Source organism: Patella vulgata, chromosome 7 (genome assembly GCF_932274485.2).
Source record: "Patella vulgata chromosome 7, xgPatVulg1.2, whole genome shotgun sequence".
NCBI lineage: Eukaryota > Metazoa > Mollusca > Gastropoda > Patellidae > Patella > Patella vulgata.
In genome coordinates this window covers 61,286,795-61,301,874 of record NC_065885.2, presented here as the reverse complement: position 1 = coordinate 61,301,874, position 15,080 = coordinate 61,286,795, and the positions used below count along the sequence as shown (strand labels likewise).

The following is a 15,080-nucleotide window of genomic DNA, read 5'->3' as shown; positions in this document are numbered from 1 at the left end:
GTATATGGAAATTAAAATATTGAGGAAAGAAACACGGTATGATGCGGCTAGCGCTTTCAGTTTCGGCGGAACATCTTCGGGACTTTAATACATATTCTCCATTATACCGTGTTTCTTTTCAAGACATATCAATTTTCATATAAACAAGCTAAGATTAGATTATCAATTAGAATTTTTATATCTATTTAAATATCTGATACTATAATTAAAGCTTAAATACAAACTGATAACCGATACACTATAACCGAGCCCAAAGTCTACCATTACCAGTACAAATACTGGTACAACGATAGTATTGCGAAACGTCCTAAAAACATGTCCAGCTTTGTATTTTGAAAGTGTTATCCGACGATCCTTGCCTGATAAACAATAGACAGATAGGCGGGTAGATACGTTTATCAGTTAGATTTAAAGATGGGTTGCCAAGTCAGATTTCGCAAGAGCATCAAGGGACATAACTCTTACATTATCGAAAGAAATTAATGTAAATCGAGTAACAAAAAATATCAAAATTGTCTGATTATAATTGTGTGCTAACGAGGATTTTGGACGCCAGACGGACGGACGACAGGCCTTATGACAATATGCTATGGAAGATGGGTTGTTAAGCCAGATTATTAAGGGGCATAACTCTAAAGTTATAGAAATAAATGAATGAAAATTGACAAACAACAAATTTCAAAATCGTCTCATAATAATTGTGTACCAACGAGGATTTTGGACGCCAGACGGACTGACGACAATATGCTACAGAAGATGGGTTGCCAAGGGAGATTATCGTCAGATTAACAAGGGACATAATTCGTAACGTTTTCGAATGAAATTAATGAAAATCGACAAAGAAATATTTCAAAATCATCCTATAATAATTTTGTGTTTAGTCGAAAACACTAAGATTACTTCAATAAATCTTGAGAAATATTTATTCTGCTTCCATTTTCAAATTTAAAGGCTCAATACCACTCTTGTTGTAACTAAATAATATGTCCCAATCTTTATTCTGGTCAACAAATTGCACTATTTTACAATATTCCAATTAATTGATGATACAAATTTCATCTTAACACACACCTAATTTAAAAAATTGGAAAAATTCAACTAAATGATTTGAAAAGCCTGACGTAAAGCTTTTCAAATGTGACTTGGATTTAAAAATATTTTTGAACCCTCTGGACAAGTAAAATAGGATTTAATGGATAATTTAGACAACAGGTAGGGCACTAACACACCTAGTACTTAGATAAAGGCTATCTTTTATTTTCTGGAGCTGTCAAGCCAGCAAGAGTGTTATTGTCCCTTTAATGAAACTAAAAATGTTTATCTAGTTTTTGTGTGTATGACAGATGTATAGAAAATGGGTTAGAACGCATAACAAAAGAGTACGCTCATTTTTCAACATGGCGGCCATTCCGGGAAGATATTTAATCTCAAAGTAAATAGTCATCTGTATGCAGATAGAAATGGTTCCACTACTGATGTCTTCCGCCTTACTCCAGCCACTGTAGTTGCTCGTCCTACGGAGTTCCTTTGCGCAAGTTTTTTAGTCAAATGACTACAAAAAGGTTAGTGGCTAATAGCTCCCTTAATATACACATAAATTGACTCAAAACTGCACTGCACATAGCTTTACATGTAATAAACCAATTCCCATTGAAATAAAGGTCAAGATATACCGCATAATTATATGATTTGATGAAACCCAACTGTCAGAAACAGCATGCGCACTTCATTTCACGTAAACCATCGCTTTGAAAATGTAGAACGCATTACCACAAAGAAAAACTGTTCGGTAACTATTTTAGTGGTCCAGTCTTCACTATTTGTCATAGAATTATTTATTTCAATACAAACTGTAATGATATGTGTTCACAATTGTGCGTTTGAATCTATTTGAACACAGTTTAACGATACATTTAATTGAAGCTAGTATGCAGAATGATCTTGCGCATTAATGTCACTAACAAATTTTCCCTTTTCAAATTAAGCGCGCCTAATAAAGAGCCGAATTGTCTTCCATAATATAATACACGACTAACCAGTGTATCGATGTGCTAAATACAAAAAAAAAAAAAAAAATAGTGCACATAGCGTACATACCTCGATATTGGGTTATCAGCCAATGTCTCATGCACAGATTACTATCAATTTTAAGCGGTTCGCACTTTGCAAAGGGCTATCTAATGTGCGAGATTTATAGAAAGGGCAATCTGTTTCACCGAGTATTGGGAAAGTATTCTAATATCTCTGTAAAAGATGATTGTCTTCAACACATGGCGTCATATCACACGGCGTCAATCATTGGCTCAATGGCGCGTGCATTGTTTACACAAGACGTTTCTGATTCGAGCAGAATGGCGCCTTTTACTCATTTTAATACATGTACCCATTTACACTAAAATAGGAAATAATTTTTACCTACAAATATTTCAAAGGTCTTTATTTATTTTTCTAATACATAAAAAAAAATGTTTTAAAATTTAATTTGTCGGAGGAAAAAAGTTAATATTTGTGGCTCATTAAGTCGCATCGATGTGATCCTTATCAGTGATTGTCGCGGCCTAGTGAATATTCACTGCTGATCAGTATGTAGAAAGAGTCGTACGTCGGTACGTAACTAACGTACGAAAATTATAGGGTAGGTAGGGTCTGTCGTTCAGACTGAGAAAGAGGTGGTCGTTCTTGTTAATAATGGACATTTAAAGGCTTCATTTTGATGGCATCTGTAACAGTGATTATGGAATGGGGTTTAACGTCCTACTTCTCTGCACCACCCGGGAGAATAAAAACGGGGCATACGATATGCAACGGGAGAAATTTTTCCCGGACAGACTTCCATCTGTCATAGGGTCTTTTACGTGCACGTCAACGAGTACACGAGTGGTCCTCGGTTTCCAACGACCAGGTGCTTTTACCAGGCTTACCTTCCTACTCCAGTAAACTGATAAGTTTTCCAAAATGTCCAATATTTGCAGCAAAATACGCGCCGTGGAATATGTACGGAATGTGGAAATGAAATGAAAAGAAATGAGGTTTAACGTCCTACTGTTCTGCTCCGACATTGTGCTATAAGGGAAATTTTCCCTGGAGAGCGGCGCAATATTCTCCTCTTATATCAAATTCCAAATGCCAATGGTGCTTTTACGTGCACGCCAATGTGTACACGGGACCTCGGTTTGTCGTTATATCGGAACGACTATATACGTTGTCCCTTTGCCAGACCCTCTGTTCTGCAACACTGACAAGGGGGAACCACACCGGGAGAAACCGACGAACTTTCTCAGCCTACTAATGGATTGAACACGGGACCTCCAGGTTAGCGAGCCAACATCTTACTCACTGAGCTACCGTGGCTTCCTTCTGAATAAGGAACACAATCAACAATAAATATTTAAACTTATTATTATGAAGCTAGGGTGGGGCTAGCAGCTTTGAATGTAAAGTACACATACATAGGGGGTGGATCCAAGGGGGTGGGGTGGGGAACCCCACCCTGCTCAGCTACATAAAAAAATTGTAAAACAAATCTTTTTATGATAAAAATGTAACGGTCGTCTGCTTTATCCTTTATCATCAGATGATGGGATTGAATTGGGTGGGCATTCAAGCCCGAGATAATGATATAGACATACAAATGTGATATCACAATGCTTTGTATCATTTAAATTGAATCACAATGTGATCCTATTAATTTGTTATAAAAATTGACATCAACTTCAAGTGGGGTGTTTGATTTCTCTCTTTAAAAAGCTCAGTGTGTATGTCTACGTAATTTGGAGACGATGTTGGCATCAGGCATTGACAAACCCCCTCCTGCAAAAATTCCTGGATCCGCCTTTTAATATTATTATTTTGGAGGAGGGGGAGGGGAGGGGGGGAGGTGCTCACTCAGTTGCCACCAATGCCCAAACTCACGTTTATTTGAGTTTAATGGTCAAGTCAGAGTGTCGATTTTTTTTTTTTGGACACTTGAGTTTACAAGCAGAACACTTGACTAATGACATCATTATCAAGTCGGAAACTAATGATTGAGGAGTGACGTCAATGGGTGAATCACCCCTAGATTATAAACGGAAACAGACCAATATCACTTCTCCTACGAACATCAGACGTATTATTATACATCCTCCAACCCCACCCACCCCCTTGTCAATTAAAATTTTCCTCATGTATTGAATATTCAAGCACTTAACCCCATCCAGTCATATTGCATGTGTATATATACGTCCTACTCCAACCGCCTTACTGTTCTACTCCGTCTAATCAAGACGGGCATATACGCCATTCAGTGTGCAATGGGGGAATTTTGCCCGGACAGCGGCGTAATATTGCATGTGTAGCTAGGTATGGGTATAGTCTCAGGTACAAACCTTGTTCAACAATTAAGTTTCCCCTTATCAGTGGTACAGGACAGATAGCCTGGCAAGGCACAGCGTATAGTCGTTCGGATGGGACCAAAAACCGAAGTCACGTTTACACATTGGCGTGCACGTAAAAGACCCCTTGACCGTTGGGATTCGAAATAAGAGTAAGCTGTAGTGCGTATGCCCGTCTTGATTAGACGGAGCAGAACAGTAGGACGTTAAACCCCATTTCATTTCATTTCATTATAAGCGATCGACTGCAAAGCGAGAGAGAGAAATGGGGTTTAACGTCCACTCGACACAAACCAGGTCATTTCGGGACTAACACATGGTTTAATTTTATTTCAATAATTCGCTTGCGCATAGGGGTCTTAGCAGTGGGAGGAAATCGGAGGACCCAGAGAAAACCCACGAGGTTGGACATGCGACCCTACTCCTTGTCACGTACAACCAGGGATTCGAAACCACGCCAGTCGACTCAATGACAGACTTTATGATACAGCGCGCGCACGCTAACCATTCAGCCATCCAACCCCCCGACTGCAAAGCGATGCAAAGTTGCATGAATAAACAATCGATTTGGGACCCCCGCGAAGTCTGATAAGTTCAGACTTGGCTACGTTTAGTTTTTGGGAAATATTGTGCGGAAAAAGGGTGAGAGTACCATTAGATGAACTTCTCGTAAAAGATTAAAACCTATCATTGGAATAACATAATGGATTTTTCTACTGCGCACTAGACAGGTATATATTGTTAGTGGAGAGAGAGAGAGACAGAGAGAGAGAGAGAGAGGGGGAGATATTAACATAACGGTTAAAAATAATTTCATTAATTCGCTTGTGCGTCGGTGTCTTTAGCTGTGGGAGGAAACCCATTGTTAATAATTTAAACAGAATTTGATTGATCTTAAGAATAAAACGGATTTGTTATTAATCATCAAGGAAACCCAGATCTTCACAAGTTCAACTATGGTCACGAAGGTCATTGATGCATGTACAGTGCAATCCCAGATCAGTTGCCGGTCATAGCGGTACGCTTGTAGACGAAAACGCCGCTGTCCGGGCTAAATTAACCTCGTAACACTTTCATTATGTCAGTGGTGCAGGCAACTAGTGATTCGGGCGGTGTCTGTGATTCTCTTAAAACGGCGAATGGCGAACGCCAAAAAAATAGGGATAATGCGACTTGATGATCGGGATTCCTTTATATCCCGCGTATTGTTTTTAGCTGTAAAAATTAGAACTACCTGAACATTCACAACGAAACGAAGAAATGCCATGTGCAGATACGAAAAGGCGTATATTTTAAATGCCATTTAAAGACATGTCTTATATTCGCTTAATTCATTAAATCTCTCTCTCTCTCTCTCTCTCTTTCTCTCAACCCTAGTAAAATCTATTTATTTTTTAAGCGTAAACTGGAAGAGTTATTAATTTGTCGACTTTCCATATCAGACAGGTAAAAACAATAGGTGGGTCATTTTAAAAAAAACTCTATGAAGTAGGAAGAGTTAATAACTAAATTAACTTATTTAAATATTATCACGTTCTCTCTATTTCAGTTATTTTTATTTTTAACCCCCCTGTTTATAAACTGAAAGTAGAAGAAGGAAACAGTATTATTTGCAGTACGTATAAAATATCCTATTGTTACAGACGCCATTAATAAATTTAGTGACACGTAAACTATAACTTTGAAGGTTAAATGTTGTTTGTTTTTTTTAAAAAAAGAAATGCCTATAAACATTTTAATCCACTATAATGTAACTATGTATACAACCCGAGAAAAGGTTATTTCATGGGAAATATCACCTTCTATTTTATAATTTCCTTGCAATATGTCAACGGGTATTTTAGTTAAATGAAATGAAATGGGGTTTAAGTTCCTACTGTTCTGCTCCGACTGGGCTATTGAAGACGGGCATACGCCATACAGTATGCTATGAGGGAAATTTTGCCCGGGGCAGCGGCTCTATGGCCTACTGTTATATCGAATTCCAACTGCCAAGGGATCTTTTAGTTGCACGCCAATGAATACACGGGACCTCGGTTTTTCCTCCCATCTGAATGACTAGACAGCTGTCCTTGTCAGGCCCTCCATGCTGCACCACTGACAAGGGGGAAACCATGTCGGAAAATCCTGATGAACTTTCTCGGCCAATGCAGGGATCGAACACCCGACCTCCAGGCTAGCGAGCCAGCATCTTACTCACCTATTTTAGTTAAATCGTTCTGGGCCCTGTTTCTCGAAAACTTACTTAAAGATAAAATCCAAATTTTAGTAGATACTTCAATTTTCATTGGCTAAGCACTAAAATCAATCTAATATTATCCAATCAAATAATAAAAAGCACGTGAAAAATGGACCGTCGATAAATTTGGACTGTTTTGCTTTTTCACTGAATATAATTGATTGGAAATTATAATATTCTTTTTTTATAAATTGAATACCAATCACTTTATATATATTGAGGTTAAATTAATTGTGCTTTTAGACCCTTTAGACCAATTTTAAGATTCCTAAAAACAGAGCCATACATCCTTTAATAAAAATAAACGGCTAGGATTATATAAAGGACTTTAAAATTACATCCACGTTCAGCGCTGGTCGCATCCAATCCAAATGTTTGTTGTCAACACAGAATATGGTTTACGATTTAACGGCTCGTCAGCCCTAGGAGCCACGGTGGCTAGTTGGTTAAGACGCTGGCTCGCTAGTCTGGAGGTCACGTGTTCGATCCCTGCATTGGCCGAGAAAATTCATCGGGATTGTCCGACGTGGTTTCCCCTTGTCAGTGATGCAGAACGGAGGGCCTGACAAGGACAGCTGTCTAGTCCTTCGGATGAGGTCCCGTGTATACATTGGAATGTACGTAAAAGATCCCTTGGCAGTTGGAATTCGATATACGAGTAGGCGATAGTGCTGCTGCCCGGGCAAAATTTCCCTTATAACACACTGTATGGCGTATGCCCGTCTTCATTAGCCCAGTATAGGAGCAGAACAGTAGGACGTTAAACCCCATTTCATTTCATTTCATTTTCGTCAGCCCTAAGCATCGACCATTTTGTTAATTGGAGAATGTTTCCATGGTTATCCGTGTACTGCTTTGAAGGAGAGAGAGAAAGAGAGAGAGGGAGAGAGAGAGAGAGAGAGAGAGAGAAGGTTTTATTACTCAACAAATACCTTCTCGAAGTATGTAATAAAATCTAATCGGGTGCAAAATTAACGTTTGCCGATCAAACTGCATTTTAGTTCGTCTCGGTCCAATGCAGTCGTCACGACAAATTTCACTTTAGGTATCAGAAAAGAGAAAAATGGACGCTATAAAATGTTGTTACTTACTTGTAAAGATTTGAGCAGGCCAACATTTTTATAAATTAATTCTGTGACCGTGAATATCAAATACTTTAATGATATCGTTTGCTTTTTTTCATCGCATAATCCAACGTTTGTTCAACAGTCTTATTACAGATTTAATGCTATTCATTTACTATAAAAAAAATATAGTTTTTATAACCGGCTAAAATCCTTTGTTAATTCAGAAATTTCCTTGTTCAAAGCCTTTGAATTTGACGAGATTACACAATGTCCTAACCAACACACAAAACAGAATATCTAACAGGACGGATCAAAGAGTGAAACGCGGAAAACATGTCGTTCTAATTTCAGACTTAGTTTGGTTTATATACGAATTAAAAGCACATGTCCGAATAGATGGACAAAACACAAAATCTATCGGATGATAGAAACTCAAATACACGGACATGGATTATTATCATCCAAGCACACATGTCAGAACAGATGGACAAAACACAAAATCTAACGAACTATAGAAATTCAAATACGCGGACATAGATGATTATCATCCAAGCACATGTCCGAACAGATGGACAAACACACAATCTAAAACGGATGATAGAAACTCAAGTAAACGGACATAGATTATTATCATCCACGATGATTTGTGTGAGAATTCGATGAACAATTCAAACAGGAGTCACCGCCCTCATTACTAAGGTTATTAACGTGAGATTTTAGGTCCTTAGTACGCATGACCGATATATATTTATTATCCTTCTCCTAGTTAATTTAACACACAAAAAAAATCTTTGATGTTATGACCCCGAAAAACAACAAAAAAAACATGTTATATATCGATTTGTGACCCACATAAATACAGGTATAAAGGTATGTTAATATCAATAATTTAGCTACCTGTAGCTTTAGATATGTACTGGTATATAGGTATGTTTATATCAATAATCCCGCTACCTGTAGCTTTAAATATGTAATTAATGACTTTATGGGTATTTATTCTCCATTTTTTAACCCAGAATGTACAATATGGCACAATGTGTTCATCAATATTATAATCCTACGTGGGAATTTGCTTCTTGTTTTGGGGGGGGGGGGGGGGATGGCCGAATGGTGCGCACTGTATCATAAGGCCTGTCATTGAGTCAACTGGCGCAGTTTCGATTCCCCGTTGTGCGTGACATGGAGTAAGTTCACCTGTCCAACCTCGTGGGTTTTCTCCGAGTCCTCCGGTTTCCTCCCACTGCTAAAGACCCCTACGCGCAAGCGAATTATTGAAATAAAACTGAACCCTGTGTTAGTCCCTAAATGACCTAGTTTGTGTCGACTGGACGTTAAACCCAATTTCCCTCTCTCTCTCTCTCTCTCTCTCTGCTTTTTTTATATTTATTTTCTTTTAAATTGTTGGTTACCAAGGAAACGTAATGTTTAACATCATACTTTTCTGCACTACCCGTAATAATGAACATGCGCATACACCTGGCAGCTTTGCTTACAGGGAACGTTTGTCCTGATAGCGGTACTACTGACTACTTGTACCTCGATTTTACATATTTTGTCTCATCCGAAGGACTAGACTTTATACCTTGCCGGGTGCACTGATCAGTGAAAACCAGACTTGACAATTCCAAAGAGCTTTCACGGCTAACACGTCATTAAATATTTTAGGAATACGGCTTCTTCATTGGTTGAAAATCGAATAGAATTTAAAGGCGTAACAACTCGTTACATTCCATGTTGGGACTAACACGTTGTCACGTTGAGACTAACACGTTGAAAATCGAAAAGAAAGGTACGTACGTGAGATTAACACGTGGTCACGTATACATTGCTCGGGAGGAGAACTCTTCACGGACAGCAGCGCGTTGCCACGGTAAGATCTAAAAGTTGCGCTAACCCTAGATGCCCTAACCCTATTTACATCTCGCGACCTATGACGAAATCTGCAGTAGGCCTTAATTTTTAGCCTTTTACCGCGTTGCCAGCCATTTTTTTTTTTTTTTTTAACGAATTCGGATTGTCAAGAACCCTTTACACACTTTCCAACGTAAACACGGGTAGTCCTTTAACTTTCCGTCCTAAAAGCGCCATCCGGCCATTCGAAAACGTGACATTTTATTATATAACCCAATGCCCTTATCGATCGATTACCCAGGCGCGTAATTGATAATTGAAAATCCGGCTACAAATTTTAATTCCCCATTATGACAGCATCTAATCAGATATTCTACTTTAAAATGGATAATGGCCGTGTAGATTTATCGATTCAAATCTAACATGTTTATTGATTTACAACCTACACACATGGATGTCGTTCTATCTTTTAACCCATTGGATTTAAACCATAATGGTTTACAAGGTCCAAAACATGAAATGAAATTAAATGAAATAGGGGTTAAAGTCGTACTGTTCTGCCCCGACTGGGCTAACGGGCATACGTCATACCGTGTGCTATGATGGAAATTTTGCCCGGGCAGCATCACTATGGCCTACTCTTTACTCTTTAGTTAAGCTTTTGGCTAAATTTTTATATGAGGTCTATGGGGTAACAGTATGACATCACTGGGAAATGTTTTTAGTTTATCTACAAAATGAATAAAAATATCAAATCATGTAGACAATAAAATAATTATATATCAAATCTGTGTAAAACAGGAGTTGGGCAAGGCGAATAGCTGTCCCCTCGTTTGTTTGATAAATACGTGAATGATTTAAAAATCTTGTCAATCCAACTGCCAAGGGATCTTTTACGTGCACACCAATGTATACACGGGACTTCAGTTTTCATCCCATCCGAACGACTAGACAGCTGTTCTTGTCAGGCCCTCCGTCCTGCACCACTGACAAGGGGAAACCACGCCGGAAAATGCCGATGAACTTTCCAGGCCAATGCAAGGATCGAACACGCGACCTCCGGGCATCTTACCCATTTAGCCACCGTGGCTCTCAGTCCAAAACACAGATAAATATTAGTTACACAAGCATTATGTAAGATTTAGATAAAGTGCTGTCCACTCTTGCTATAATATTTCCAAAAATAGATAATATAAAATGAATATATTGAAAATTTCATTCAAATTACATTATTCTGAGCCAAGTTATCACTGTTTGTAGTTTTGACAAGATGTGTGCATTGATTGTTTTTCGCGGCTAAGCCTCGCTTCTCCATTTTAAATTAAATTATTAAATGGCCGAACCTTTCTAATCTACTTAAAATCGGAGCCATTCGATGTCATCGAGAGTTGATTATGGTCTTGTCATGTTAATTATGTCAAGAGTTGATTATGGTCTGGTCATGTTTTAAAAAAGTCTAATTAGTAGTTTAGATAACATTTCAGGCCTATAGAAAGACCTGCAGTAGGCAGATTTAGCTCTTACATAATGTATGTTTAAAGGAGCTAAGTCGCTAATATTTGGGACCTAGAAATTGACACAAATGAGTCGCAACGTATATAATAATGTAATTTGAATGTATATAAATTGATTTACATTCAATCGTTTCTGTTTTTACTTCAATTTCTAATCAGTTATGTTCGGTGAAATACGCCAGAAGTCTCAATATAATGGCAATCTCTAGCGTCTGGTTATTCCACTCTATACCGATAGTATTTATTGCGCATGCTCTCCAGATAAGAATATGACGTCACCATTTGGCATGAATTGTGGAATATATATAGTCTCTTTCTATCAGTCCCTTGTTAAAAATGACGCTGAAATGCACCAAGGTGAACGATTCGTGTACCAACGGTAAAATGTTTATTTTGTCTTAATTATTGGATATCAGAAGCCCATCTTTTCCCCGTAAGATCACAACATCAATGTTGATTTAAATCGACAAATAATTCGTGTTTTCAATGTCGAAGATTTTGGATGATATTGAGTTAGAGACTTAGCTACTTTAATATTCATATCCTGTCGGGGTTTTTGTATTTACGAAATAATACATGTAAAATAGACTTACCTCTTTATGATTTTAATCTTTTCTATGCGGCCTGGATTTTTCTTGTTTTTCAATAAACTTTTTAATAATGCGTGGCCCGTTTGAACTCCTTCAGTTTTAGTTACAATGATAACTGTACTAGTAGTAGGTGACATTCTTCCTTTCTCACTTATTTCTTCTTTCTCTCCAGATAAACATTCGTCCTCCACCTCTTCTACTTTCTGTCCATCTCGTGTCTGTTGGTCTTCCGATGTTATCACCATGGTTTCGTGACTAAACTGCAATTCCAATTACAACGTGGCGGTTTAATTAGCAACTATAGACAATGTAAAATTATGCAAATGGTGTATGCTAATGAATACGATGAAATCTGCTCGCCATCGATTTTAAAAATACCCTTCATATATTCATTAGCTATAGTAGGAGTAACCGGCCTTGCAGTCGAGTTAAATAACCTTTGACCTCGAGAGCGTAATTCAAAGGGACATAACACCTATTGGAGTTTAACGTCCATTCGACACCAGCTCGGTCATTTCGGTACTAACATATGTTATGATTTTATTTCAATAATTCGCTTGCGCATATAGGGATCTTTAGCAGTGGGAGGAAACTGGAGGACCCGGAGAAAACCCGCACAACCGGGGAATCGAAACCACGCCAGTTGACTCAATGACAGACCTTATGACCTTATGATACAACGCGCACGCGCTAACCAATCGGACACCCCCCCAACTTCTCTAAGTATTCCACGTGTGGTCATAGAAAGCAAATAAAACAAGGTAGAGCGACCTAGCTATCTGCACCGACTGGACTAATGAAGACGGGTTTCATGAATAGAGCCACGTTAGTTAATTCGTTGCATTGTCTCTTTATCCCCCTATTATCATTGTTATCGCATTGTATACGTATTGATAAGTAAGTAGATATATGTACGTAATATGGTAAGTAACTGTATCTATATCTTACTATCGTGTAATATAACTTATCTCATACAATATGCACACGATCAATTATACATTATATACATTCAACTTGTCCCAATCATTCAATATAGTCGCAAATAACGCGTCTTAGAGAGAGAGAGAGAGAGAGAGAGAGAGAGAGAGATGGGGTTTAACGTCCACTTGACACCAACTAGGTCATTTCGGGACTAACATAGGTTCAATTTTATTTCCATAATTCGCTTGCGCGTAGGGGTCTTTAGCAGTGGGAGGAAACCGGAGGACCAGGAGAAAACCCACGAGGTTGGACAGGCGATCCTACTCCTTGTCACGTACAACTGGGGAATCGAAACCACGCCAGTTGACTCAATGACAAACTTATGGTACAGCGCGCACGTGCTAACCATTCAGCCCTCCTCCCCCACGCGTCTTATAGAAGAGTTTCTAGCAACTGACGCTAGTTATGAATAAAAATGAAATGAAATGAAATGGTGTTTAACGTCCTACTGTTCTGCTCCGACTGGGCTAATGAAAACGGGCAGACGCCATATAGTGTTCTATGAGGTAAATTTTGCCCGCACAGCGGCACTACGGCTTACTCTTATATCGAATTCCAACTGTCAAGGGATGTTTTTGTACGTGCATGCCAATGTATACAAAGGACCTCGTTTTTCGTCCCATCCGAACGACTAAGTTATGAATGAAAAGAAATCAAATAACGCGTCTAACAGGAGCCTTTCTATGTGCTTCTTGTTTAGTTTAAACAATATTTTATTCAATAAACTGAACTGGATTGAACAACAGTCAAAGTTCTATATAAGTTCTCGCCAAACTTATAAAACAGTTATATCTTATGTTTATAATAGACTACGGATGGACATATGTATAGACAGTGAGTTACAAACATATATACATTTCTTGGAGTCTAATCGTCGGGTATTACATTTTCATTTTAGATTATGAAATTTATATCAGATAAAAAGTATTGCATATTGTAAATAAAATATTAAATGTTAAAGTGTTAAAATCTCTTGCTATCTTTAATGTATTTTTACACTATGTTAAAAATGTTAAAATTGGTATCATCTGAAAGGTCGGGGTTGCCATATAAGATTAGGTTAATTGTAACATTTTGTTTGAGGTAGTGTCAATTATTTTGGAGAATTGTTCTTTGGGCAGAGTAGGCTGGACATATGTTTGATATGCATGAAATGGGACATAGCATCCTACTTTTCTGCATCAACCGGGAAAATGAGCACACTTTTGTTTGTTTTTCGTCTTATAGGAGCGTGTTTAGCATTTGTTAAACAATTAGAATGAAATTATTTTTAACGTAGGCCCACCACTTATCTGCACCAATCGGACTGATGAAGACAGGCATGTGTACACCCTGCATTATGTTATGAGTTGAATTTTATTCGGTTTTTCGTCCCATCCGACAGACTAGACGCTGTTTCTTGGCAGGTCGTTGGCACTGCGCAACTAACAGCGTAAAAAAAAAACCCGGAAAAATTCCGATGAACTTTTGCAGCGTGGTTACCACCTTGTAAGATTATGTGCTGGACAAAGGGCTTGGCAAGAAACAGCGTCTGTCCTTCGGATGAGATGAAAAATCCGAAGTCACGCATGAACCCATGACATGGACTATTTCTCTCATAGCACACCGCACAGCGTACGCTCGTTTTCATTAAGCCTAGTTGACAACCCAACGTACGGACAGTCTACGGGGGATATTTTAGTAAGCCCGTCCGTGAGATTTACGCGTCACTTGTGTGTGTTCGGCACCGTAGAAGATCACAGACTGGCCGTAGAGACTTGTGACAAGTACTGCGCCCGTACTATATGTATTTACAAAACTTTCACCCGGTGTATAAAAGAGAGACTTAATAATTCCCATTTTATTTCAGAAGGCCTTGGATCATTCGGGTTTCTCCGATAAGATAGCCTAGTACTTATAGACGCATCACGGATATATGTTTTTAAGACCTTGAAATGACCTCGATGTAGTACAGTAAACGAATAAATTATCTAATCACCTTCTGTTTGATAACAACGTCTGCCATTGATGCAAGTGTTGTGATTTCGATTCCATGCTACTGAGGTTGGGTTTCTAATCTCGTAAGTGGGAATGTTCTAACCCTCTCTCTTTGTAAGGGGGGGGGGGGGGGTGCTGAATGGTACGCGTGCGCGTTGGATCAGAAGGTCTGTCATTGAGTGAAAATAAACCATATTATTATGTTATTCCGGAAATGACCTAGTTTATGTCGTGTGGACGTTAAACCGAATTCGTGGGTTTCCTCCCTCTGCTAAAGACTCCTACGCGCAAGCGAATTATTTATGTTAGTCCCGAAAGGATCTAGTTTGTGTCGAGTGGACGTTAACCTCCCCCATCTCTCTCTCTCTCTCTCTCTCTCTCAGACGTCCTGTGTACACATTGACGTGCAAGTAATAGAACCCGGCCAAAATTTTACTCTAGCACACTGCATGGCGTATGTCCGTCTTCATTATTCCGGTTGGTACAGA

The 15,080-nt window shown here is 38.6% G+C and overlaps 1 protein-coding gene across 1 annotated transcript in view; it reads right to left on the bottom strand.

The window, feature by feature from the left end:
- The window catches only part of LOC126827550 (microphthalmia-associated transcription factor), a 42,123-nt gene extending 30,235 nt beyond the window's left edge, over positions 1 to 11,888 (bottom strand). Inside the window, exon 1 of the mRNA XM_050557017.2 lies at positions 11,638 to 11,888. Coding sequence (XP_050412974.1) covers positions 11,638 to 11,879 — 242 coding nt within the window. The 5' untranslated portion in view covers positions 11,880 to 11,888. The remainder of the gene's footprint in view (positions 1 to 11,637) is intronic.
- Positions 11,889 to 15,080: the final 3,192 nt, after the last annotated feature.